Below are 24705 nucleotides of genomic sequence, written 5' to 3' on the forward strand. Positions count from 1 at the left end.
GAACAAGACCCTAAAATCACCTAAACAGACACACACCCTTGGCAAAGTTCACATTGAGTAAAGTGCCAGCAAACAATCCAATCAGAGAAGGAGACGTGTGTCTGAGTTTGAAGTGGGTTTGATTTGTTTTTTATACAGGAAATGATCGGGATGAGGAGGTTAGGAAGTGGCAGTAGAGCTTCTGCACTTCCATCGAGCTGTCATCACAGGTTATAATCGCCGTTTGCATTGGCAAATCAGACAGAGGATGATGAGTGGGATTGATGCAGAGCCACTGGTGCCCCATTCAAAGACAGAGAGCCCAGTAGCCACACGGAGAGAGGAGAGGAGATCAGAGGGTGAGACGACATGGAAACAGACATCAGCATTTCATCTTTTATCCGTCCTCTTTCCTTCCTCTCCCCTCCCTTTTCCTCTCTGTCCTCCTCTTTCTTCCTCCGGCACTGGATTTGGTTCTGGATTTGTTTTCTTCGACTCTATCTCTCTCTTTCCTCCGGCTTTGCTGCCATGGTTACAACATCATGCCTACATGAAGTGCATCTACAGAGGATGGGGGGAGAATGGAGAGTAATTTAGTTCAACAAAACACCTCGAGTGGTCAGGCATCTACTGACAAGCACATTATTTGCCGCAGTGCCAAGAAAACAGCTTCTCAGGGGCACAGGTAATGCAGTAATTATATTACTCTGTTATGTTTTGAATAATTGGTCAAAATGTACTTATTTGTTCTCCTGAGAGTCTTGTGGCCGTACCAACTGCTGATTACTCGCTGTGAAAAACTATCTTCACACTTACTGGTGAGTTATCTGACAACATGATTCATTCTGATTCTCAAAAGGGTCCACAGCTTGAATGTTACTTATCAGTCGTTAAGAAGAGCTATGAATCAGTGTGTCAATTATTCCAGAAAACGTGCAGACATGAAGCATTCATACAGTTAAAGTGAGATTCCTACCCTTGGTTGTGCTTATGCGGTTATAATTATATATCAATTTAGGATTTTTTTCTGTGCCTTTCCTACTTCTGCTTCAGCTAAGTATTTTCTACACTTCCCAAAAAAGTGTTCAACAACCCTCAGATCATTGGCTATAGCTCCATAAGCTCTATAAACAGATATCTGCATATGAATGTAGAATGTGTAGGCAATGGTACATATTGTTCGCAATGTATCACAAGCGTTCTGGTCTTTGTTAAGACAGAAAAACAGGCGGAACGCATTGTCCAAAATGCAACCGGAACCCACCTGCAATGCTCTTACAACGATTTTGCTTTTTATAGCTTTTTTTTTTTTTTTAAATCAGCATTCATGTGCGGATATCGGTTTATAGAGATGTCGGCCCTAAACTCTGGCTTTAATTTGTCATGTATGTGTGGTACAAAGTATAAAATATACACAACTAAACACATCACCAAAAGCAAATCTAAAAGCAGTAATAAAGAAGCACATTTTTACAGAAATAGTTCAGCAATTTGGTTATCTGGAATCTGCTTTCCTGCTGAGAGTTTTAAAACACTCAAATGAGTGGTGTCAATCTTATCTTGTAACTCAGCAAATGGCATATGTTTGGCATATGCATTAATGTGTGTGTGTGTGTGTGTGTGTTACCTGTGTCCCAGGGATGGGTCCAAAGGGATTGGTGGGTCTCAGGACAGGCTGGTTGTACATGACAGGCTGCGGGGGCATCATGGGAACGCCCCCCATCTGATGACTCATCTGAGGCGGTAGCTGGTCGAAGAAGGAAAGGCAATAGGTAAGGAATAGACAGGATAATAAGGATAGAGAGAAAAAATATATTTCAGATTTAACCTTTGTAATGTGTTAGAAAGCGGCACACATTTTTTGTGTTTGCGGGTCAAATTTGGCACGTGATGTAACTCAGCCCAAAATACTCATAAAACAATGATTATCATCCAGTATTGTTTTTCATCTCATAGCTAACATATGAAGTATTCATTTGCATGTAAACACTGTTTTAAATGCAATGTTGTTGGACCTTTTCATCAAAATATTCCATTCGTTTTAACTTTAAAAATGTTTAAATTAACTCATTCTATTTCCAATAATGAAGACAATGGGTAATTATGTTATCTGACTATAATAGACTAATATCAGAAAACACCTCCAAAATTATTTGCTTGTAGGTTGTATTATTACCTATAGTGACATCTGGGGTGTTACGGGTCAAAATTGACCCGCATAGATTTAGGTTAAGAAAATGCAAGTCTTTGAACAAGAATGGACATCTAATGAAGAGGAGCATCCACGTGACACACAGATGCTGTGTCAAAGAAGTCTTCGGATTAAGAATAACTGACATTTAATGGTCGCCCATCCCTTAACACACCCAAGCCAGTGCACCAACTGAGAACAGTATTCCAACATTGAAGGGTGTTGGCTGGATGGAGATTGACAAAAAAAACAACGTATGCTGACATGGGGCTGTTGCTTCTTGCTGGGGTGTACAGATTGTGGAATGAGGCTACAGTTTATGGGATGCTGACTCAGGTCAGAGGATATTTCATGCTACCCCATGTTACCTTTATGGGTTATTCTCTGTTTCAAGAGTTATCGGCTTTCACAAACGGGAGACAAGAGTTGCTTGCCGTATAATTGACAGCTAGCTCACATTAGGGACGTTTAGGACTAATGGGTGGAACACTTGACATACATGTAGCCTCATTCCAGGATCTGTAGACCCAAGCAGGAAGCAACAGCCCCATGTATGCATCCAGGTGTGTTTTCTTGATCTCTATCAAGCAAACACCGTTCACCCTTCCATGTTTGTCGTCTCGAGCCAGATCTTGTCAACAGACGGCGGTATGAACAGCTCAAATGCTGTCTATATGTTTTGGACATGTTCCACAGCATACCTAGTAGACCCGGGGTCATTCTGGTGATGGTCTCAATTGGTGCTTCCTTGGGTGTTATAAGAGAAAAAGTGTTTGTGTGTGCATGTACATTTTTTTTTTTTATCTTAAATTTTTAGTCAATCGATAATCTACGAGAAAGGTTGTATCCCGTCGGGGGAGGAGTTTCCGGAGAAGACAGGGTAGGGGAGAAGGGGGGGTGTTAAGGTAGGTGTGTGGTGTGTGTGTTGACATTCAAGTTCATTTTTGGTCTAAATATGTTGATATCCTGCAAGAAAGCCTGTGTTCCCGGGATTTAGGGGATGGATTGTGTTAACATAACGCCCCTTTTTTATTATATTTTTTTTAGACATATTTAGAATTTACAAGGCTACAATTGTGACACCATCTTTTGGTTTGTTAGAATAACATGAAGTCTTGTTCCAATCAAAAAAAGCAAATGTTACTTTTTACATGTCTGAACTTCAAAAAAGGATTAAAAAAATAACTAACACCATATAACTACAATAATGCCAGTTTGAACTACAATAATGCCAGCTGAGTATTAATGTATGGCTGAGATTAAAACGATTCTTTACCATTCCATACATAGGCACTTGGGGAGTCGTCATAGGAAAAGCCACTGGTCCGGGAGCCTGCATAAAAAAGAGAGAGGAACACAATACAAAAAACTTTCTGGCTGAGGTAGTATTAATCCTGATTACAAACAAAATCCTGATGCTATCAGTTTCATGTATAACCTGTCGAAGATTTCCAACCAAACAAAGACAGAAATGTCTTGACTTTCTTTAACTTTCTATTTCTTTGCAAATAGCAAGACACCTAATCATGAGCAAATGAGCATGAGCATTTAACAAAGTAGAATTTAGGTAGCAGATTGGTAGCCTGTAAAAATCACAACGGATGAAACAACAATGCCAAGGCAGCACAATAACCAAAAACAATTCCTTTTCCTCTGATAATTTATGTATCACCAACAATACAAGCCCCTAATAATAAAAGTGCCACAAGTATAGATTTTAAAAAAGCAAAGCAGAAAGGTTTTTACAGGATGTCAGGATGAAATCAGGTGTAAAAAGATGAGAGAGGACGAGGTGAAGTATAGAAAGGTACTTACATAGCCAGTATAGATCATCCCATTCTGTAGAGTTTCAGAAAAAGAGAGGTACAACAATAAAGGCCATGCTCAGGCGTTTTCTCTAAATGAGCAGAGCAGTTAAACCAGACCATTGCTCATTCCTCATGTTAAAATCACTTCTACTTTCTATTCATGTCGTGCCACCTGCTTTCCGAGCCATTTGCTGAATAAATGAGCAGTTTGAGTCGAGAGGTCAATCAGACGAAAATTAAAAGATGAAACCAGATTGAATGGAAGAGACTTGTGGATAATTAGAGTTGAGCACAAAGGACAGACACACATTTGGGAACTCCTCCAAAAAGTCCTGAATGCAGCAGAAAGTTACATTTGGCCAACAGGTACATTTAATGAGTTTCATTCCAGAATGAGATATCAGACCATTAGGAAACTGACTTCAGAGACTGAATGATGGATGGCCCCAAATTAATACACAATACAATACTTTCTAAAAAGATTTCTGCTAGAGCAGTGCAATAGTGCTTCCCTTACAAAAAGGCTACATTTCCAAAGTTGACCCTCTATAACGTAGGGTGTATTTTTATTTTCTATAGTTATTTGGTAACTTGCAGAAAACATGCTGATTTTTTTTAGTTTACACTATCACGTAGTAGGCGATTTTTTTTTCTCCTCACAGCACATTTCAGTAAAGCGCCTGCTGAAGTTTTTCTTTACTTTGGAAATCATGAGATTAGAGCTCCAATCTGAGACTATTCTGCTTTTCCCTGTTTTATGTAATAATAAACTGAAGATATTATATTTTTTAAGTTAATGTTTCACGGCTTTTAAGTGTTGGCAGAGACACTGAAGTGGCATTCCATTTGGATTCCACCACAACAAGCAGTGTGATATACGTGCATTTGATGAGTGAAAGTCACCCCCAAAATGCCCAATGTGGCACTGTGCTAGTCAGGTTTTGGAGCACACTCACTGATATTGGTGTTCATATTGTCCTTCTAATAACTGACAGGAAAATAAGTGAGCTGTCAATCAATCTCGGTGCCATATGTGACGATGCAGCAAAAAAGAAAATCTGTACAGAACTTGACAACAACACAAATTAAACTTTTAAATTACCATCTGATGGCAGGGCATGGGTGCAGGTGCCATGGGATGGGTGGTGTGAGCCCAGTTGGTGCTGGTGCACATGGTCTTTGACTGCCAGCCGCCTCCTCCTGTTGGCTTCTTCTCTACCAGCTGACTCCACTGGAGCTCTGGCCTGAGGAACACACACAGACACACATACACACAGAGCATTTTTTAGGTGCAAAGATTATGCAGAATCCGAAAGAAAAAATATGACGCATAAAAGAGTTATGACTGTCATTTGCTTGTGGCTTAGTCTTAGATTTCAGGAAAACCCACTCACTTTTTAGCTGGTGTCCCCCCAAACTGCAGGTCTGAGAAAAGGAAAAAATAATAACATCAGCTGAAAGGAAGCACCACAACCAGAGCAGAAAAACAGGAAATACGGAAGTGATTACATGAATATTTGGTGAGAGATTCTGTATACTCACTACCAACGAGGTTGGCTAATGAAGAGTCCAAATCATTGGGCAGCATTTTCCCAGAGTGCAATGCTAATCCAGGGCTGTGAATTTGAGCAGGTGGGGCTGGTTTTAACAGGTCACCTGACATAATGGTCACCATGGTAACAAGAAAAGAGAAAAGAAGGGAAATGAGTTAAGAGCGTGAAGCAACCTGACCTCAGTGTAACAGCGTATCCAGCTCTGAGCAGTGTGTAGGCTCATTTGCATGCTTCGCTGTATTTTTTGCGTGATTATGCGTGTGACTGTGTGCAGTCCTACCTCCCCAGGCATTGTTATTGTTGGGCACAGTGTGTGTGGTCTGGATGGGGGTGAAATTAGGCTGCAGGGTGAACAGCTCACTTGTCAGGTTTGGCACACTGCAGGAAGAAAAATGGAGAGCAGAGTGAAGTTTTGTTTCTCCTTTAATTTTTATGTAACCAGAAAAGACCATTTAAAAACTCTGATTTCTTATGCCAGTCAGGTAAAAATGCTTCTTGTTGGAGTCTTGGCACCATAAAGAAGACTTTCCCTTTGCAGCATTTTTGACACTGAAGATGTTAGACTCACTGGTTGCTGACGGGTACGATTGGTGAGTTGGAGAAGAGATCTGTAGCCCCTCCGCTGCTGTTGGCACTTCCCACTGACTGGGTGCTGGGCGACACATTGGGTGTCTGAATGTCAATCACTTTATGACCGTCCTCCTGCAATGGGAAGCATCAACAGTATGTTATAATGTTTAAATGATTTGTAAATATCCCTGCAGCCCACATGAATAGTGTTGACCTCCTCTAGAAAAAGGTGTAGCCATTATAAGTGTTTATTTTTGTGCTTCTGTGATTTCTGTGTGTTTTTACGACCCACAAGCAAAAACTGTGCACCTGCAATGATCATGTTGTGGTTCATTCAGTAGAGTATTGTTGGTATGTCGTATCAGCTGTCTAAACCTGCCTGTATGTGTATCTAAAAGTTTAAATATGTCTTGCAAATGTCTCGCCTTGTGTTGCTGCAGTCTGTTGTCTTCTGTCTTGTCGTCCATACGGCTGAGAGAGATCCCAGTGCTGGAGAGAGAGGACACTGCACTGGACAAGGTGCTGGATCTTAAGGTGAGACACACAAACATATCTTTGCAAAGCTGGCTGCTATATTTTTTTGTATGTCTGTTTCTATTGAGTTGCACTTATAGTGCTTTGTAATCTTAACTTTATTTTAACAAGACTAAGAATATTGCAGCTCTGTCAATCTGTAATGCTCATTTTAAAGAAAACCAAACGGTTAGACACACAAAAGTGGTGGATAAGATTTTTTTGGACTAGATGATTCACTAGATGAAAGGTCTGAAAATAACAAAAGTCATCAGGATTCTTCCTTTGGGTACCACGGCTGTTTGCACCAAATATCATAGCAGTCCAACCATAATTCTTGAGTTATTTCAGAATGGTGGACTGGCCGACTGACATTGCCATCCTCAAAGTAATGCCATGCCTCTAGCATGGAGAAAAAGTTTTTAAGCAGTAGTAGTATGTGCAGCATTTAAAATATTTTAATAGCTATTCATATAGCTTAATAATGCTTTTTGCACCCTCCGTAGTTTGCTTAGACCTTTTATTTATTGTGGGTCATTTTTGTTTAATTGTCTAAGTTGTGCCCTCTTTTGTGGTTAATTCCAATAAGGTTACAGTGAGGAAGCATTTGCACATTTCATTCAAGCTTGTCTATTTATTTGGTTATCAGTAATTGATTATCAGTTATATGCACAGGCTGCAAAGTGCCTTCTAAAGGAGACCATGCAACTTTATATAGATATATATAGCCCATTTTAGAAACAAGGCAATTGAAAGTGCTTTACATAAAACATTGAAGAGCAATTAAAAACAATTAATAATGTTGATTCAAAAGAAAAGTGAAACAGGCTAAAATAGAATATGAAAGGTATAGTATAGAATAGAAAAATAAACGTTACAGTGCAGTGTCAAAAATGAATGAACTTGATTTAATAAAAGGCAGTATCAAACAGAAAAGTCTTCAGCCTTAATTTAAAAGAACTAAGAGTTGCAGCGGTCCAGCAGTTTTCTGGGCGTTTGTTCCAGATATGTGGTGCATAAATGAACGCCGCTTCTCTATGTTTAGTTCTGACTCAGGGGACAGAAAGCACAGAACTGGAGTGATCCGCTTTGTTGGTATTAGTGAGGACTCGAGCTGCAACGTTCTGAATTACCTGCAGCTGTCTAATTTTTTTTTAGGGGGACAGGTCAATTCAATTCAATTTCAATTCAACTTTATTTATAGTATAAATTCATAACAAGAGTTATCTCGAGACACTTTACAGATAGAGTAGGTCTAGACCACACTCCAGAATGTACGAGGACCCAACAGTTCAGGCAACATTACAGTTGTCAAGTCTACAGTCCTGAAGACTTTTAATCTTCTTTTAATCATTTGGACTTTTTAGAAGTTTTTTTCGAAATCATGCTGTGACATAAACCCTTTACCCCTTTGATATATTAATAATGTGACAGTAGGCTGACTTTGTAATTGTCTTAATGTGGCTGTTAAAATTCAGGTCTGTGTCCATGACTACATCAAGATTTGTGGCTTTGTCTGTTGTTTTTAACATTGCCGATTGAAGCAGAGTGCTGACTACCTCAGTTCTGTCTTTGTTTAATTGATTGATTAAAGGCTCCGGCACATCCAGTCGTTGATTTGTTCAATGCACTTAGTGTCTGTATTGGAAAAGAGTGCCCTGGTAATATGGTTGTGTCAATTTGAGAAAAGGAAAATGAACTTACTGGTTGGTTTGGACATTATGGGTCTTGTTGCTGGATGCTGTTCCACTTCACTAGTGCATACATTCACATTTAATGCAATTTATTTTGTAGCCTGAAGGCATTATTTAATTTAACAGAAGTATCTCATGTCATCACATAATACTCCCCCCCCCCCCCCCCCCCCCCCCCTTTATGCAGTAGTGTTTACTCAGACCACATTTTAACTGACCTACTTTAAAGGTGTTCTAAGTGATGTCCTACATTTTTTGTCGCATCCAGCAAACATCTCTTCACTATCCGCTAGCTGCCTGTCCCCTGAGCACAATGTCTCTGTAGACAGCCCAATCTTCACAAACTGCAACAAAAACAAACTGTGCCCACCTGCACCAACAAACATAACAAACAGTCTTCCAGCGTTACAGCCAATAACCAGCAAGAAAGATTTGGGGGTGGGGGGTGGGGGGTTAGTGCGAGGAAGCACGGAGGGGAGGGAGAGGGTACAGAATGAGGAGGAGATGGGAGGGGTGAGCTAGTCTTATTATGTTTGAAAATACTTTTTACGTCAACAATAAGTGCCATCACCTAAATTCACTTAGAGCACCTTTAACTTTACTTTTTTTCAATGAATGTGTCCATGACATGTTGGGTAAAATGTATTGAGTGAAATTTACAGAAAGTACAGATATACATATTCCCTTCACGATGAAATGATTTTTCATCTAGTGCCATCAACAAGTCCGATTTTTTATTTGTCTAATTCCTGAGTATAAAACTCCACAAAACTAATCAGCTGTACTCTTTTTAGTGTTAAATAGCAAATATAGAAAATGTGTGCAAATGGTAACACTAAACTGATTAACATTACCTGCAAAACATCCACCTTATTTTCACTGTGAGCACCTAATCATGTTGAAATTAGTATTTAGCTCAAAGAACCACTGTGTCTAAATATAGCATCACAGTACTGCTAACGTGGCTAGAGACTCTCTATGTAAAAAGTACCAATAAAACACACACCACCAGCCTATATCCAATTGGAATTGATGTATTTGCATATAGAGCCGGGTAGTGAGATCTAATCACAAGCGGTCACTCAGGACGCATTTGGAGACACATTATAATGCCATTTGAAAACAGCTGTCCGATCACTCAGGACAGAAGTTAAAACCAGGTCTGAACAGGCCCTTGTTCAGAGTTTTTTTTTTTTTATAAAAGTAGTACTATTAGTTCTAATGGCAGAACTTGTAGCAGTAATTGTTGTAGCAGGAACAGCACATTAGTAATAGTAGTATCACTGTAAGTGGGTGGTGTAGCTGATGTGATCGTACCTGCTGGCGGCGGAGAGGTCCTTGAGCTTCCTGCCCTCCAGAGAGGCTAGATGCTGCTCCAGAGCCTCCAAGAGAGAGCTGGGAGCCTGAGGAGGGGGTGAATGGGGGGGGAGTTGGTGGAGTAGTGTTAAAACCATAGCCAAGTGGACCAAATGGGACACTGCTTTCTCTCACTCCCATCTACAATCCTCCTCATTTTATCTCACTCACACACACACACACACACACACACACACACACACACACACACACACACACACACACACACAAAGCAGCAGCAAAATTAAGACATTACCCTCAGATGTATTATCTACTCTACTACAGCTCTTTATTCTTTTTTTGCATTTGGTTTCATCAGGTTTGGTTGACCAGCATGCACACATCGGCCTTGGATCATGCAAGCGAGTCCACAGGTCAAGGCAGAGCAGAGCATCGTCACTGCAGGGCTCCAGAGCAGAAACACAACAAACACGTCTGGATCGTCTAACGAGCCCATGCAGAGGTCAGCAGTGCACAAACGCTCTCATAAACACACACACACTTCACACACACATACGTGTAAAGAAAATCACATTCCAAAAATTAAGAGTTAACTGGTGGATTCCCCGTCAGGTTAAAAGTCAAATAAAGTATTATTCATATGATTTTGTTTGGAATTTAGGTGGCACTTGAAGCTAAGTACCAACATTTTATCCCACTGGAAACCAAGGAAGTTAACTCAGTGAAATGTCAAGGTCTGGTGAAAAACCAGGTATACACATTGAGCAGTTGGCCAGCACTCTTTATTGTAAAAAAAAAAAAAAGGATTGATGGGTTCATTTTGACCACTATGTGATACCATGGTTTTCATCTAGAGCCATACATTTCAGCACCAGAAAACACAACACAAACACAACAAGCAAAGAAAAGATTTCTCATATACTTAATTTAAGGGGGAAAGAGAGTAAAATGCGAATTCTGGATATCCTTCTTCAGAGAAATCTAGAATATGCTAAAAGTTTAAAAGTAAAACAGACACATATCTAGAGCTCAATAAAGGCATTGTTGAATAAGAGCATATAGGGTCTTCATAAGCACAACAAACACGACATTAATTAAAAAAAGTCAGCCCTTTTCAGTTTGGTATCTGATTTGTCACATCATAAACATCCAATTATGGTTCCACTGAAAAGGACACTTTGCATTTGGGGCCTTTAGCATGATTTGCAGTGCTTATGATGGCATTATGTACACCTATCCAAGTCATATTTGCAGAGACCTATTTAATAAAAACCATTCGCTGCTCTCCCCACAGCTAATGCAAAGGGACATCATCTTTTCAGGGAAATGATTTGAACACTGCTTATGTTGGCAAAAACCTATTTCATAAAGCTGTGCTGACTTATTTATATGATAAGCCTTTGAATGAAGAGACACGCCTTGATATTTACACTGGTTGAATGCCAGAAAAACAGATAATAAGCCTCGGTCATCTAAAATAGAAATATACACAAAACAAGAGGCTAAAAACTTTTCATATTCAGCTGCATAACTGCTGCTTTCAAAATCTTACCTTTAAAGTAAAATTTGTCCTGCAATAATTCAGATAAGAAAAAATGAAATTCCTGTGCTAATGCTTACAAATTGTGAAAACAAATGTGCTTTAAGGCTATTTGCAGGTCTTCCTTTATTGTTTCCTCTCTCTATATATATATATCTAGAAAAGGAGAAAAAGTGAAGGAGTTAAGGAGAGTGAAGAAAAAAAGGAGGACAGGGCAGCTGCAGTGTGGGCCGGTCTGTAGGGTGAGTAGGGAACGGGAGCGTTTAGAATGAAGCATTATGGGATTGACTTGACGGATTTAAATACTGGTTGACTGACTGGTTGATTGACTGATTGAGATGAGATGTAGACTGACCTGTGTGAGATCGGGGCTGTCGCCCTGATCTATCCCAACTCGCTGTCACAAAAAAGGAGGGAGGGGTTGGGGAGGGAGGAGGGAGGCAAAATAAAAAAATAAACCAAATGTAATAACAAACAAGGAATAAACCAAAAAACCCAACAGAGTAAAAAAGGGAAGAGGCGTGTGAAGGAGGAAGAGGAGGAGGAGGAGGAGGAGGAGGGAGAAAGAAGAATCAAACCCAAGCATTCATTACTTCATGCAGTGGCTGGAAAGAAAACAAATAAAAAGACAACAGAGGAGGAGGACGCATGCACACACATACAAACACCTATATATACACAGTATATGTACACACACTTATAAATACACGCACACACTGAGATCTGGAGCTGGAGACTGGTTTGAAATGAATGCTGAGCACACCGACTGATTGAACAGGCAGGGCAGAGAGGGCAGACAACAGGTCACTGTGAGGTAAGAAACATCCAAAAGGAACACACTCAACTAATGTTGACTTTGAACAGAAAGAGAAGGGGGGACACAGATGACACAAACAGACAAACACACATTTTGTTAGACAGGTAAAATGAATGGGTCCTTAAAGTCAACGTTAGTCTGGTTTTGTTTTTTTTCTTTGGATTGAGCGGCTACACCCCAAACCTTCTTCCACATGGGAACGAAACCAAGCAGAGAGAAAGCCTTTTAAGATAGCGCACGGGATAATGCTACGCAGGATTCAACTTTTTGTATTCACTGTGAAGCCTTGCAAGGACTGCAACTGTTTGGATAACAGCCATTATAAAGATTTTTTTAAGAGAAGGGAGGAAATAAAATAAGAGGAAGACAGAGATAGTGATAGAAAAAGAGCTTGCTTGGGCATGCAGTGCAGGCATGTGAACAGGCAGCACGCGAGGGGTCCCTCAACTGGAAGCTCTACATGAGTGGCTCTTTGATAGCCTAAGTCTCAGCCATTAATCACTTGTCATGGAGTAACCCCCTCCTCAGGTCAGGGCAAGAGAAGGACAGAAACAGGAGGAAAATCTAGAGGCAAAAAAAGACTTGGAAGATTAAGGAGAGACCCTGGACACTGATCTACGGTCAGTTTAGAGGTTGGACCGTAAATCAGATCCTACGGGAAACAGAAGTCTGGAGCGAGTCTCAACCGCTTTAAGTGGATTTTCTCTGCAGGTTAAACTCTTTTGAGAAACAGGAGACAATATGAAAGCACATGGAGATGTGTTTATAGGAAAGGTTCGAGATTCGCCCCAGACAGATACTCTCGCCCTCTCCCGTGGCGTTTAACTCTTTGTTTCCTCCATGGAGGAGCAGCAAGACAAACAAACATTACCTCTGCCACTTTGAGAAACTCTGACAGTTTGGTCATCCTGTTGAGGAAAGTCTTGTAGATCTCCAAAGCTTCTTTGCACTGGTTCTTCTTCATGTCAAAGTATTTCTCTGTGTATCAGAAGACCACAATCAGCATCAATCAGCAAGATCCCTATTTGTTCACATATGAGGGAAAGGTGCATGTTCATCATAGCCAAATACTTAAAAAGGATTATTTTTGTTAAAAATAAACTGCTTAAAATATTTTGATGTCTGTGCAGGCTGAAATAAATTCCACATAGAGTTCCAGTTACTATATAACCATAGTTGAAGCACCTCAGATCAGGTCAATTAAGTAATAGATCATTTAATGAACACCTCACTAAAGACTCTGATGGTCTGTTCTCAGTCCTTGACTCCTCACTGGCTTAATAATTAATGAAAGAAAAGAAGGCAATCTTTAATTGGATTTTTAGAGACAGTTGGGGGAAAAATTGATTTCCCCTTTAAGAAGGATTGAGTGGAGTCACGGTCTTGTGATCGCAACATCAGAAGCAGATTACTGCATCAATGCAACTGTATATGTTGTATCGTATGTATGGTTTACCCAGCATGTTAATGACCCCTTCATTGTAAGCAGCGAACAGCCGTATGGAGTCTTTAAACAGCAACATGAAAGCTGTGTTGATCACTCCATTGGTCAGCTCGTTGGAGTTAGGCTGGAGAGAAGAAAGAAACAGAGATTGGTTTGAGATATTGTACTAATTTACATGCAAGTCTTGGGTCTTTAAGTTAGATGTTTACCTGGAAATCCAGCAAAGCATCCAGCTGGTTCTGAATGATGGGCAGAGTCTTAATCAGCTTCTCTGTGTTCATGGTGCGCATTACACCTTCGGCCCTGGTGACAGACAAGAATACATGCACACAAACACGCATGCAACACACACAGAACTTATCAGGCATGTAGGCTAAAGTCTGTATGTGTGTAAGAGGTCCCATAGATATGTGCTCTTTGTGTGGATTTCCAGAAAAAAACTAAACACAAAATATTAAATTGAAACACTTTTTAAAGTGAGACTGTGTTAATCTTAGTAAAATTAATAAAATATAACATATCACATTCTTCCTCCTACAACTGAAAAAGTTGAATTTATAAACAACAAAATTCACCGTTGTTAAGCTCAGTACACTATAGCTTTTCTGTATGTATGTATGCATGTTGGCTAAATTAGGTTAAAATATTTGTTAACGAACTTTATAGGTTGTTTATTTACCATAATCTCATAATTCTCATTTGTGGCCACAGTGGACGCTGTTCAGCAAAAGTTACAACATCAATTTGCTATACAGTTAAAGTAAAGCATACAAATAAAACATCTGGTGCCACCGCCAGTCTGCTATAAAGTGTAATACAACATTCACATCCTTCCTGGTTAAAAAGACCCATAATGCCCCTCCATATATGTGTGTGTCAGTAGTGTGTGTTGAGTTTGTTACCCTCTCTTCATCTTGGTGAAGTCCACTGCTGCTAGTCTGTAAGACATGGCTTTTTCATTCAGGTAGCGGCTGTAGCGTCTGATGAAAGTTGACATGTTATACCCTATGGAGAAACAGAGGAAGCGCTGTAGTTAGAGACTGATCACCTTCGCCTTTTCAAACCAGGTTAAGAAGCCATAATCCTTCTCATATGAAATGGACTAACTTGTCTATGAGCAATCGGATTTTCTCAAACTGGCCGTTTTACCTTTATTTACTTTGGGATAATATTCAGTTAGTTATTCAAAGTTATCAAGCATGTGTTTCCATTTCCATTAACATTTAGCAGCTTCTGTTTTCAAACAAAAGGCAAATCTATTTGTAGCATTTTAATCCTACACTATAGCCCCCCTTGAAAACAGGTTCTGAAATGGGTCTATTGATAGTGTTTCAGAGCCAGGGAGAATGTAACATAAAGTCATTTTGTTAGATGTACAGCACTGCTGACTTTACAAACAAGCCAAATAGCATTAAATCACCTTGTAGTGCAGCCTTATCAAGAAAGTTGTTGAGGTTAAAGAGCGTGTTTCTGGAGGCAAGGTACTGCATCAATCTCTGATGGAAAAAGGATAGAGGAAAGAGTAAGTGAGTTATCTGATGCAGTTCTCTGACAATATCAAGTCATTTCCACTCACAATAACAGTGTATGTGTCACACAAAGCGGAGGGTTTATTTGTAGACAGGAGTTGCAGCTTCATATAATTTCACAGCGGCTGAATTCATAGTCTTAAAGTCATGAAATGGACACTTTGGCTTCCTCCAAAACTCAAGCTGCCCTTGTTTTTAAAGGTCAGTGCTGAGTTTTTACAATGATCCCCTCCCTGTTTTTACAGGAAACACATTACATTAAAATTGTGCTTTATTCTTATGCATGGTCAGTGTATTACCTACAGTAGATGGCGGCAGAAGATGATGCAGCCAGAAGTACCAACACAGAAGCTAAGCAATATACTGCTGTGGACGGAGGCTGCAGCAAATCATAGCCCATAGTTAAGCATACAAGGTAAAGTTGAAAAAATCAATGTAAGTTTAAGTGTACGCATAGATAATCAGTTCCCTGTTGGAATGGGCTGTCTGATGGCAAGTGATGATCTTGTTATATAATATAATATAGCGTATATTTGTTTTAGGTGGCTAAAATACGTGTTTGTCGCTGGCCCCATGCTTCTCCAAACTGGAGGCGAGCCGACCGGCATCTACTGTATGCAATGACCTGACTTTGGAAAAGTGCCTCATACAACCCCATTTCAAAAATCTGAAATTTCCCTTTAAGGAAGTAAATGTGCCGATTCATGGACTTTAACCCACAGTTTTTTTCTGATCAGGTCAACTCAAAGCATCATCGTCGATACATGTGTTAACTTTATTTTTTATACTTTGAGACAGTCAGTGTACCCGCTGTAATCACTCTATCTAGTGTAAGAAGCTTATCGTTTTACATGTTTGATGTTTTGGTTGTTGCTCCTGTTAGCAAGCGGGAGTCGGGTGGTTTGTCACACTGGCCATTGAAATGTCAGCGGGATACATCTTCGGTCCTTGTTGGACACGTGAAAGATACTGCTTCAAAGAAACTCGCTGCAAGAGTTGGAGAGAAATTGCTACAACCTAGTGAGCAAAATGTCAGTTGCTGAAGAGATCAAGGAGTGAAGGCTAGCCGACTGGCAATCAGTCTCTCTCTCATGTTTTGTGTGTCTGGAGGCAGAGGCGCAGAGAGCATTAGATTGTACAGTAAATGTCTTAGTTTCATCCTTTCATTGCCTCCTGTGTGCACGGTTCTGATGCTTCATTATAGTAGCTAATAGTTTGTCTATCTTGTGTTGCCCTTTAGCTAAAATTACGTTATCAGCATTTGTTATCTCGACAATTAATAGATTATCTAAATTGTTGTTTGTCTGTTCTGATTAATGGAAAATTGACATTGCATTTTAATACCAATCTAGTGTGCTCATCCTGAAGCTGATATTTTACAGCTTACCACTGTAACTGGACAAAGCAATCCAGGCATAGATGGTTATTGTAGTTGACCTTCAAACTTTACAAAACTGATCTATCCGAAATAAACAAACACCAAGGATTAGGAGAGCAATATTCATGAACACATTTTGGAAATCACTGCTATGAGAACATTTTAGAGCTTGTTCTGTTGAAGCCACATTATACATTTTGCAATCTCATTTAAACAAGCTTGTGGCAGGGACTTTATGTCCACACAGGTGTATATATTTCTGAACGTTTTACTGAATGACATTGTGGGCTAATACAGCCAGAGGCATCACTTGCTCTCTGCAGCTAATACAGTACTTCTCTGTACCAACATGTAACCTAATGGCATCCCTCTTACAGGGGTGCTCAACTAAACTACTTTTGTTATGTCAAGATGACAAACTTCTTTCTTGTCATCCTAAGAATTTGAAAAAATAACCATCTTTGCCGTCTCTGGACTTTAATTCATCGGTGTCCTCAGCTCACCTCGTTGCCGTACATCATGAGATGGTGCGTGGTGATCAGTGCTTTGAAAACCACTATCCAGCTGTTGCTGGCTGTGCGCTCCAGCAGTGTGTCTGCCAGGTGGGGGATGCTGACATTCAGCTCATTGGTGCAGTGGATCAGGTCTGAAAGACACAAAGAAATATCAGAGAAAACTGTAAAAGAGAAGTATATGTTTAACCCTTGTGTTGTCTTCCCGACCCAAGGACAATATGAGGGTTAAGCAAAAAATTATCAGAACAAAGATCATAGAAACAGGCACGTGGCCAAGAGTCTAGAGATCATTTGTAAAGTTGCAGGTTTGACTACTTTGGAAAATCATGTCCCTAAAATCAACCCTGCCTGTTCACTTACTGTAAGTCACTGCGAAAAAAAGCAGCAGCCACATGCCAATATCATAATTTATAACCTTGGAGAGTTTACAGGTTGAGTTGATAATGAATCGATGAAATGAGTGAACAACCACGATGAATGCAGTCTTATGGACTGCCGCATTAATTTTGACCCACTCAATATCTGCACAAAAATCAATGACGAATGATTATTTAATAATGATAGAGACTCTACAGACAGACGAGAAAAGATCAGAACCAGCGTTACTGAATCCCTAACTCTATTATGTGGCTGCAATTCAACAGTGCAACCTACTTACTCCACCAAAATGCCAATAAACTATCAACTCAGAGGATGGAAAGTTACATTACAAGGTCAATTCAACATCAACAAGGGATGCATACTTAAACGACCCAATGAATAGCCTGATGATGAGTAATGAGTTTTCATCCAGAGCCGCTTTGTGAAAAGTAATGGACTAAAACTGAGTTGTCTCCAATGTTTACCCACTGAGACTTCCTGACATCCAGAGTGCACATTTTCTGATTATAGCAAATGTTGAACCCATTTCAAAAGAAAAATAGCTCAGAGTTCTGCTGCGTGTCTGGTTTAAAAGGTCCCACAAAATTGCAAGCTGAGTGTATGTGTTTTTAATAGAGACCTGCCAAGTTAACTCAGTAACAGGTTCAGTTTTCAAAAAGCAAGAGAGTTTACAGTTTTATATTTACGATATGTCCTAAAAACAATAGGTCATTCAAAATTCAGCAGTGAACAACACTAGTAAAACTAGAACAGATTGGTAGAACAATAAAATTCTTTAAGGATTTCAGGATCAAAATGTAAAGTTTGTTTAGCCTCTGTTTAATCTCAAAGATTTACTGACTCCCTAGTTAAAGAACCAAGCTTTCAATAGCAGAAACAAGCTTATTCAGCTATGATTCTGCTGGATTACTATAAAAGAAAGGTTGTTAATATCTTCAATGACAAAGACAGTTGCTTCTCTAAACTTGACCTTGTCTGTTTTATACTAAAAACCCTTCGTATAAATGGACTGTATTGTGCACCTACTGTAGAGCTGCTCCATGTAATCTGTTCTGTGACATTCATCAGCAAGTTTAAGATATTTTCCTGGATGAACCAATTACATTTATTTTGCTGTTTCGGTCTGAAAACCTCTGTTTAAATTGTGATCGTTTCACGAAATTCCTATGAGACCAGGTTGGCTACGTCATCTTCTCATTGATTTTCCATTGGCATTGTTTTCTGTGGTGTCCACACGGAATTTTCACACATTCCGTGCCACCACCTCGTAATGCGGTGTTAACAGTTCGCGACCGTTTCATAGAATTCTTTGAGACCAGGCTGGATAAACCCAATGTTCCCTGAGATTGTGCAATTCAAAATTTAAAACCCAGCCGGGAACAGAATCTAAACTATTAAATGTCAATGTAATTAAAACATCTCATTTAGTGGAGGATTGTTGGAACAAAGTGATAAAATATTGTAGGATTAAATCATAAATATGACCAAATGAGAAAAACATTCTAAATGAGTGGCCATTTAAATTGAATTTGACAGAGCTCATCATGGTAAAGAACCATCATGGTAATGAACCATCAACATATAATGACAAAAAAAGGAACTAAATTAAAAAGCAGATTCAGTGAGAGGAACCGCTGGGGGAGTGAGATGAAGTGAACTTGCATTCAAAGACAGGTGGAGAGAGAAATGCGCGTGCTGAGTTACTGTGAGAAACTTTTCTGAGGAAAATCCTCGGTCTGTTTCTTCTACAGGATCAGAGGTTAGCATTTTTTTTTTTAAAGCTCTGTGATGTATTCTGTGCACACTGAAATGCTGGATAACAAAGACCCCCAGTTGATACCCTGGTTAACTGTTTGATGCATGTCAAGGGCACCCGGAGCACCGGCAGTTCACTGCTGTTATTACTTCAATCCTGTTCAACTTTACTTTATATTATATTATTTTTGGAGTGTGAACACCGCAGTGGCAACAACACGGCCAATGATAACTGTAAATATTGCCTGCCATGACTGGCAGACTCTTCCTCTGCTACTACATAACATAATGACAGTCCCCTGCAAGTAAAATGTGTCGAAAACAATGTACAATCCTAATAAATAATTCTCAAACACATTTTGAATAAATATCCATACACAGCAATGCAGCGATAAAACAATTGTGAGGATTTATTTATTTTTCTAAGTCCCTTTTCCTAATTAAATCTCAGGGTGATAATATCAAAACAGTACATGGTTATAGTAGTGTTCAGTCATGCTTTACATATTGATAATGGTTTGTTTGTGAATTTCCTTCCTGGCTCAATAATTAATGGGACCATATTGATTTCAGCTAATTAATGTTTCCTGTCAAAGGTGTTCAAACACAACATTAAGGTGGACAAGCAACACACTTTTTAGCCCCTAGCGGCATTGCTGTTTGGTTGGCAATGTCCATCCACCAATTTGGTCCCGACTGAAATATATCTAAACAACTATTGGATGCATCACCATGACATATGAGGCAGACATTCATGTTTTAGAATAAATTTACTTTTCATATAGTGCCATCATCAGTTTAACTTCCTATAATGTCCTATACTTTGGTTTACGAACGAATACCTATACAACTAATGACATTCCCATCAGCCTCAGCTGTACATTCTGTTTAGTTTGAAAAAGATAGCATGCTAACACCTCTAAACTAAGGTGAACATGGTAAACACCTGCTAAAGATCTGCATGTTGGTCTCATTTAGGTTTGCCAGCTCTATTTGAGCTGCATGCTAGCTGTAAAAGACATTTCAGTACAGCTATAATTTGTTGTATAGAATTATACAGTTATTGCAGCAAACTATTGCTGGTTTTAGTTGTTTTTATGGAGAATTGTTGAATGTGTAAGCTAATTAAGAGCTAACGGTGTTGCAAGAGGATGTGTTAATTGGCTAGCTTAGCATGTCAGCTGCAATATTTTACGTTTAGCCATCCATCTTTGTCTGCTTATCCGGTATCGGGTCGTGGGGGCAGCAGCTCCAGCAGGAGACCCCAAACTTCCCTTTCCTGAGCCACATTAACCAGCTCTGACTGGGGGGTTCCCGAGGGGTTCCCTGGCCAGGTTGGAGATATATACCTCCACCTATTCCTGGGTCTTCCCTGAGGCCTCCTCCCAGCTGGACGTGCCTGGAACACCTCACCAGGGAGGCGCCCAGGAGGCATCCTTACCAAATGCCCGAACCATGTCAATTGGCTCTTTTCGACTCTCTCCTCCGAGTTCCCTTACAGAGGTATGTGCTTCTCACCCTTTCTCTAAGGAAGACGCCAGCCACCTTCCTGAGGAAACCCATTTCATCCGCTTGTACCCTGGATCTCGTTCTTTCGGGCATGACCCAGCCTTCGTGACCATAAGTGAGGGTAGGAACAAAAACTGACCGGTAGATTGAGAACTTTGCCTTCTGGCTCAGCTCTCTTTTTGTCAACAGTGCAATAAATTAAATGCAATACCGCACCTGCTGCGCCATTTCTCCGACCACTCGCTGGCCTCATTGTCCCCTCACTCGCAAACTAGACCCCAAGGTATTTAAACTCCTTCACTTGGGGTAAGGACTCATTCCCTACCTGTAAATAACTACGTTTGAGTAAGATTAAATGCTAACCAACATGCAATATTGTTTATTGCGGTGGAATTACTTATATGCTTGTAAGGACTATTTATATGCAATGTTTTCTTGCTTTGACAGTTTTTCCAACTAGGTCAATAAGTATGTATTGGACACTGTTAGTCTTGAATGCTAATGTTAGCTAGCTAGCATATGCAAGTTTAAAGATTTTTCACAAAGTAATAGTACGCATGCTTCTACTTCAACATAATAACAACTAAGTAATGGAGCTTATTCAGTCAAATATTTTCTTGCTGGGTCCACCTGAATGTATTCCTTTGGGGGATAATACATCAGCTAGGATTTAATCATTGATGTGTGACAGTGTAGATCGCCAGAGCGACGTGATGAAATATCGACTGCCAACTGGGATTATTGATTAACTGCAGTCCACATAGGAAATAATGTATATCATTAACACAATTATAAATAAGATTTAGGATAACATTAATACAAAGAAAACATGACAACATGGTGTCATCAAGTTAAAATCACTTCAATTGTAATGCAAGTTAGGATCAAATATAAAACCAGTGTCCTAAGGTTTGTAGGTCTTGAGGGACTCTAAAATGTAAAATGTATTAAAATAAACTATATACTTTATCTTTATTAAAGATGTTTGGCTTTAGATAAAGTGATTCATTTTCAGGACCTGAAATTGCATTGCATGAGTGGGTCATTATACTGACACATAATGTGGATGTGGAAACAAATGTGTGGGTGTTCCATTCATGCTCTGAGTCCAATGTATTTTTCTTTTTATCTCTCATTTCAACATCCTATCAATGACAGTTAATTCGGCCGAAAGGCCCAAAAAATTGGCAAAAGGCCCATGATAATTCTCAAGCTGTTTATGCTTTTGCAAAAATCTTTAACTAAATAATAAATCCTACGCTGAATCACACAGCTACCTCAGCTTTCAAGGCAGAAGGTCATTTTTGGCCTGATTACTTTTCTATGTGTGATGGATCTGGCTTCTATCGGCACTCTCTACTATTACAGCCATGCAGAATACTGCCTAGTGAAAGTGGAATCCTATTACTCTGTCTGTCATGCTCATCATTTGCTGTGGCGTAGTAAATAATCTACATTGGCCGTTTATGTCACCAACCAGTCTGTCAAGGTCATGACACCATAATAAAAAATAGAAAAAGATGCCTTTAAGATCGGGGTGAATAGCTTCAATGGCCATTGCATTTGATTTATCATGCGTTGCATTTGGAGAAATGGCACAGCAATTCATCTTTTCTTTTCACTGTGCTTGGCAAAGAGGGATCGATAAAGGTGAGTATATTTTAAAGGGAATTGAAATGTTGTCTGGATTTATCAAACCTCTTTAGGTAAACGGATCCAGAATCACTGCCCAGGTTCTGTCTTTCCAATCCGAACGTAGTCTAGGTTAGCCCCAGTGGAAAGGATTTTAATTATTTGCCAGCAACCTTTGTTTCGTCATATGTTGTTCCTTTAAGTCTAGTCGGTTTCTGACACTGTTCCATTTGCTGAAGACATGCCTGCTGAAGGCGGCGCCCCTCCATTACCTCAAAATACAGACCAAGTGTCTGCCGCTTTTTAGACCCTGTTTAATGGGCAAGTTAAATTAAAAAAAATAATGACACCAGTGGTGCTCTGGGTGAGTTGCATAAAGAGTACGTGGGTCACACACACCTGAACTCTCAGACCTGAGATCGACTCACAGTCTTGTTCAGCTCACTCCTTTAATTGAGTCCATTGCTTTGTATTCTTTATTCACTTCCCCACCACAGTCCTCTCAGCCAGCCGAGGGAAGGGATTACTGTAGATCCACTGACCTCCTGATTACAAACACACTTCCTTCCTGCATCTTTCCCTTAACCTAAGAAGTGCAGTGTCTGCACTCAATAAAACGCCAGAGAGTTATATCATGTCCTGCATGGAGAAGAGGGGCCCCTCTAGCAGGAAATAGAAACTGTTTTAGCGTGAAAGCTAGCTGTGTCTATTAGAACAGCTGCATCTGACTGGCTCAAGTACAAAACATTCATTCAGCTAAAAACTCAATTCAAGCTTCCAGGGGGTGAATTGAGCCAGGCCTTCAGTTTCTGCTTTGGCATGGAGCTTTTTATTCCATTAACAATTAGAATAAGAGCCGGATCAGAAACCAAAAATTCCACGTGTAACCACCTCGACCAGAATGAACTGCATTCTGAGACATCATTGTCCTTGAACCAGTGGTATAGACCTTTATGTAATCCATTTCACGGATGAAAATTAGTCATCTAAATGCAGTTCTATTTTAAGAATATCTGCTTTCGCCCACATTTAAGTGACATTTACTAGTTTCTGAAAGACTCTGACTCATATCGGTTGCTCAAGGTTGACTACCGACTACCATTTCATATCTGCAGGTACTGTATTCAAATAAAACGGTGGTTTTGGCTGGAATCACAAAAATAAACCAATATCGTTGCCAATCCGTTGATGGCCTTCAACTGAATATTTTCCTCAGCAATTATAATAACACTTTATTTGGACTCATCATTTGGCTTGATTTTCTTTAGAAATTAAAAACATAATCACAGCCAGTGTTGGCTATTGGAGCTTTAGAAATCATCTAGTTTCCACCTTGACCGGCCAAAATGTAAAACTTAAAAAATGGCTACAGCAGTAATACCATTGAAAAACCTAAATAATTAGCTTTTAGTTGTGGTCACCACCAAGATAACATGTGTATAAAATCAAAGCAGCAATTACTCGTACTGTTGAGTCACATAAGAGCTTTTCATTGTAAGTGGATTTCTGAACCTTTTCAGCTGTAATGGCCTTTTAAGTACATGGCAAAGTAATTCAGCCCTAATTTAGATGTATTGTGTTGAGTTGCCTGGTGGCACATCTTGTGAGGGAGCCCAAAATTCCCAGTGACACCTTTACTGTGGACATGACTGACTAATCCACTGCCAAACTTGCTGGCTAACTGGCTGGGTGTGTAGCTGGGCAACTGACTGTCAGGCTGTTTGGCTACCTGCCTTGTTGTTTCTCTCGGACTGATTTTCTCTTGATTAGCCATCTTGCTATTCGCCCGTCTGTTTGTCTGTCTGTACGTCTGTCCTAGCTGTTGGACTGACTGCCTGCGAGTCTGACTGGCATCACCATTGATTAGCCCTGCTTTTCATCGATCATGCCAAGTAATTATAGTGAAGCAGAAAAGCCACCTAACCTAATAATCACTGGTAAAATCTACATGGGAAGAATCCTGGTCCCTGTGTACATAATTACTGCAGTGTACACACACACACACACATAATTAGCAGAATGTGGAGATAAAGAATCTGTCTGCTTTAACGCCTCATTGTAACACCCACCAGCCGTATACAGTAGGCCTTTACACACTGACTCTCTGCTCCCTCCTCAAGCACCTCAGGACTGACAGCAGTGACACATCCATTAATGACAATAATGCGCCAGAGGACATGACAGTGAACTTGAATATGGGATTAGAGAAATGATGCGAAAATGTTGGTTTTGCCGCAGAAATAGCCAAACGCACATTTTGTTCTGAAGTGCCACACAGTGCTGCCGCTGATAGTGACGTTAATAATGGATATGCTTGTATTGTAAAGCGGCTGGTTGCAATATGATTAGCCCATACCAGAGTGGCCTATTTCCCCTGAATGACATGGCACAGATTGTACCTGGCTGATTGCCCCTCGACTTATATTTAAATGTAGGCTTAGTGCTTAGGGAACATTAATGTCCAGATACATTGTTGCGCGCGCTTTGCTGCGTAAATCCCATTTTAATCTAAGGGAATGTAATGGTGTCTAATTAAAGAGGCAGCAAACATAAAAGGCCGGATGAGAGAGACAGAGCGAG

General features: G+C 39.9%; 1 protein-coding gene and 1 long non-coding RNA gene across 5 annotated transcripts in view; one reads left to right on the forward strand and one right to left on the reverse strand.

Moving 5' to 3' along the window:
- The window catches only part of LOC117955914 (phosphatidylinositol-binding clathrin assembly protein-like), a 25758-nt gene continuing 1053 nt past the window's right edge, over window positions 1-24705 (reverse strand). Inside the window, exons 2-19 of one of the 4 annotated variants that reach the window (XM_034890698.1) lie at window positions 16837-16979; window positions 14847-14922; window positions 14329-14431; window positions 13636-13729; window positions 13439-13550; window positions 12854-12960; window positions 11521-11562; window positions 9626-9711; window positions 6527-6590; window positions 6100-6233; window positions 5812-5909; window positions 5521-5634; window positions 5373-5403; window positions 5081-5222; window positions 3986-4009; window positions 3447-3503; window positions 1607-1726; window positions 1-540 (exon numbers count right to left, since the gene is read on the reverse strand). In XM_034890698.1, the coding sequence (XP_034746589.1) occupies window positions 526-540; window positions 1607-1726; window positions 3447-3503; window positions 3986-4009; window positions 5081-5222; window positions 5373-5403; window positions 5521-5634; window positions 5812-5909; window positions 6100-6233; window positions 6527-6590; window positions 9626-9711; window positions 11521-11562; window positions 12854-12960; window positions 13439-13550; window positions 13636-13729; window positions 14329-14431; window positions 14847-14922; window positions 16837-16979 (1562 nt within the window). In that variant the 3' untranslated portion in view covers window positions 1-525. Of the gene's footprint in view, window positions 541-1606; window positions 1727-3446; window positions 3504-3985; window positions 4010-5080; window positions 5223-5372; window positions 5404-5520; window positions 5635-5811; window positions 5910-6099; window positions 6234-6526; window positions 6630-9625; window positions 9712-11520; window positions 11563-12853; window positions 12961-13438; window positions 13551-13635; window positions 13730-14328; window positions 14432-14846; window positions 14923-16836; window positions 16980-24705 lie in introns of all 4 variants that reach the window. The other 3 variants (XM_034890697.1, XM_034890700.1, XM_034890699.1) reach the window with 3 other exon arrangements.
- The window catches only part of LOC117955916, a 20397-nt gene continuing 5506 nt past the window's right edge, over window positions 9815-24705 (forward strand). The window contains exons 1-2 of the long non-coding RNA XR_004659159.1: window positions 9815-10038; window positions 15843-15847. This is a non-coding gene — a long non-coding RNA (uncharacterized LOC117955916). The remainder of the gene's footprint in view (window positions 10039-15842; window positions 15848-24705) is intronic.

This window comes from Etheostoma cragini, chromosome 13, assembly GCF_013103735.1.
Source record: "Etheostoma cragini isolate CJK2018 chromosome 13, CSU_Ecrag_1.0, whole genome shotgun sequence".
In the NCBI taxonomy this organism is placed as follows: domain Eukaryota; kingdom Metazoa; phylum Chordata; class Actinopteri; order Perciformes; family Percidae; genus Etheostoma; species Etheostoma cragini.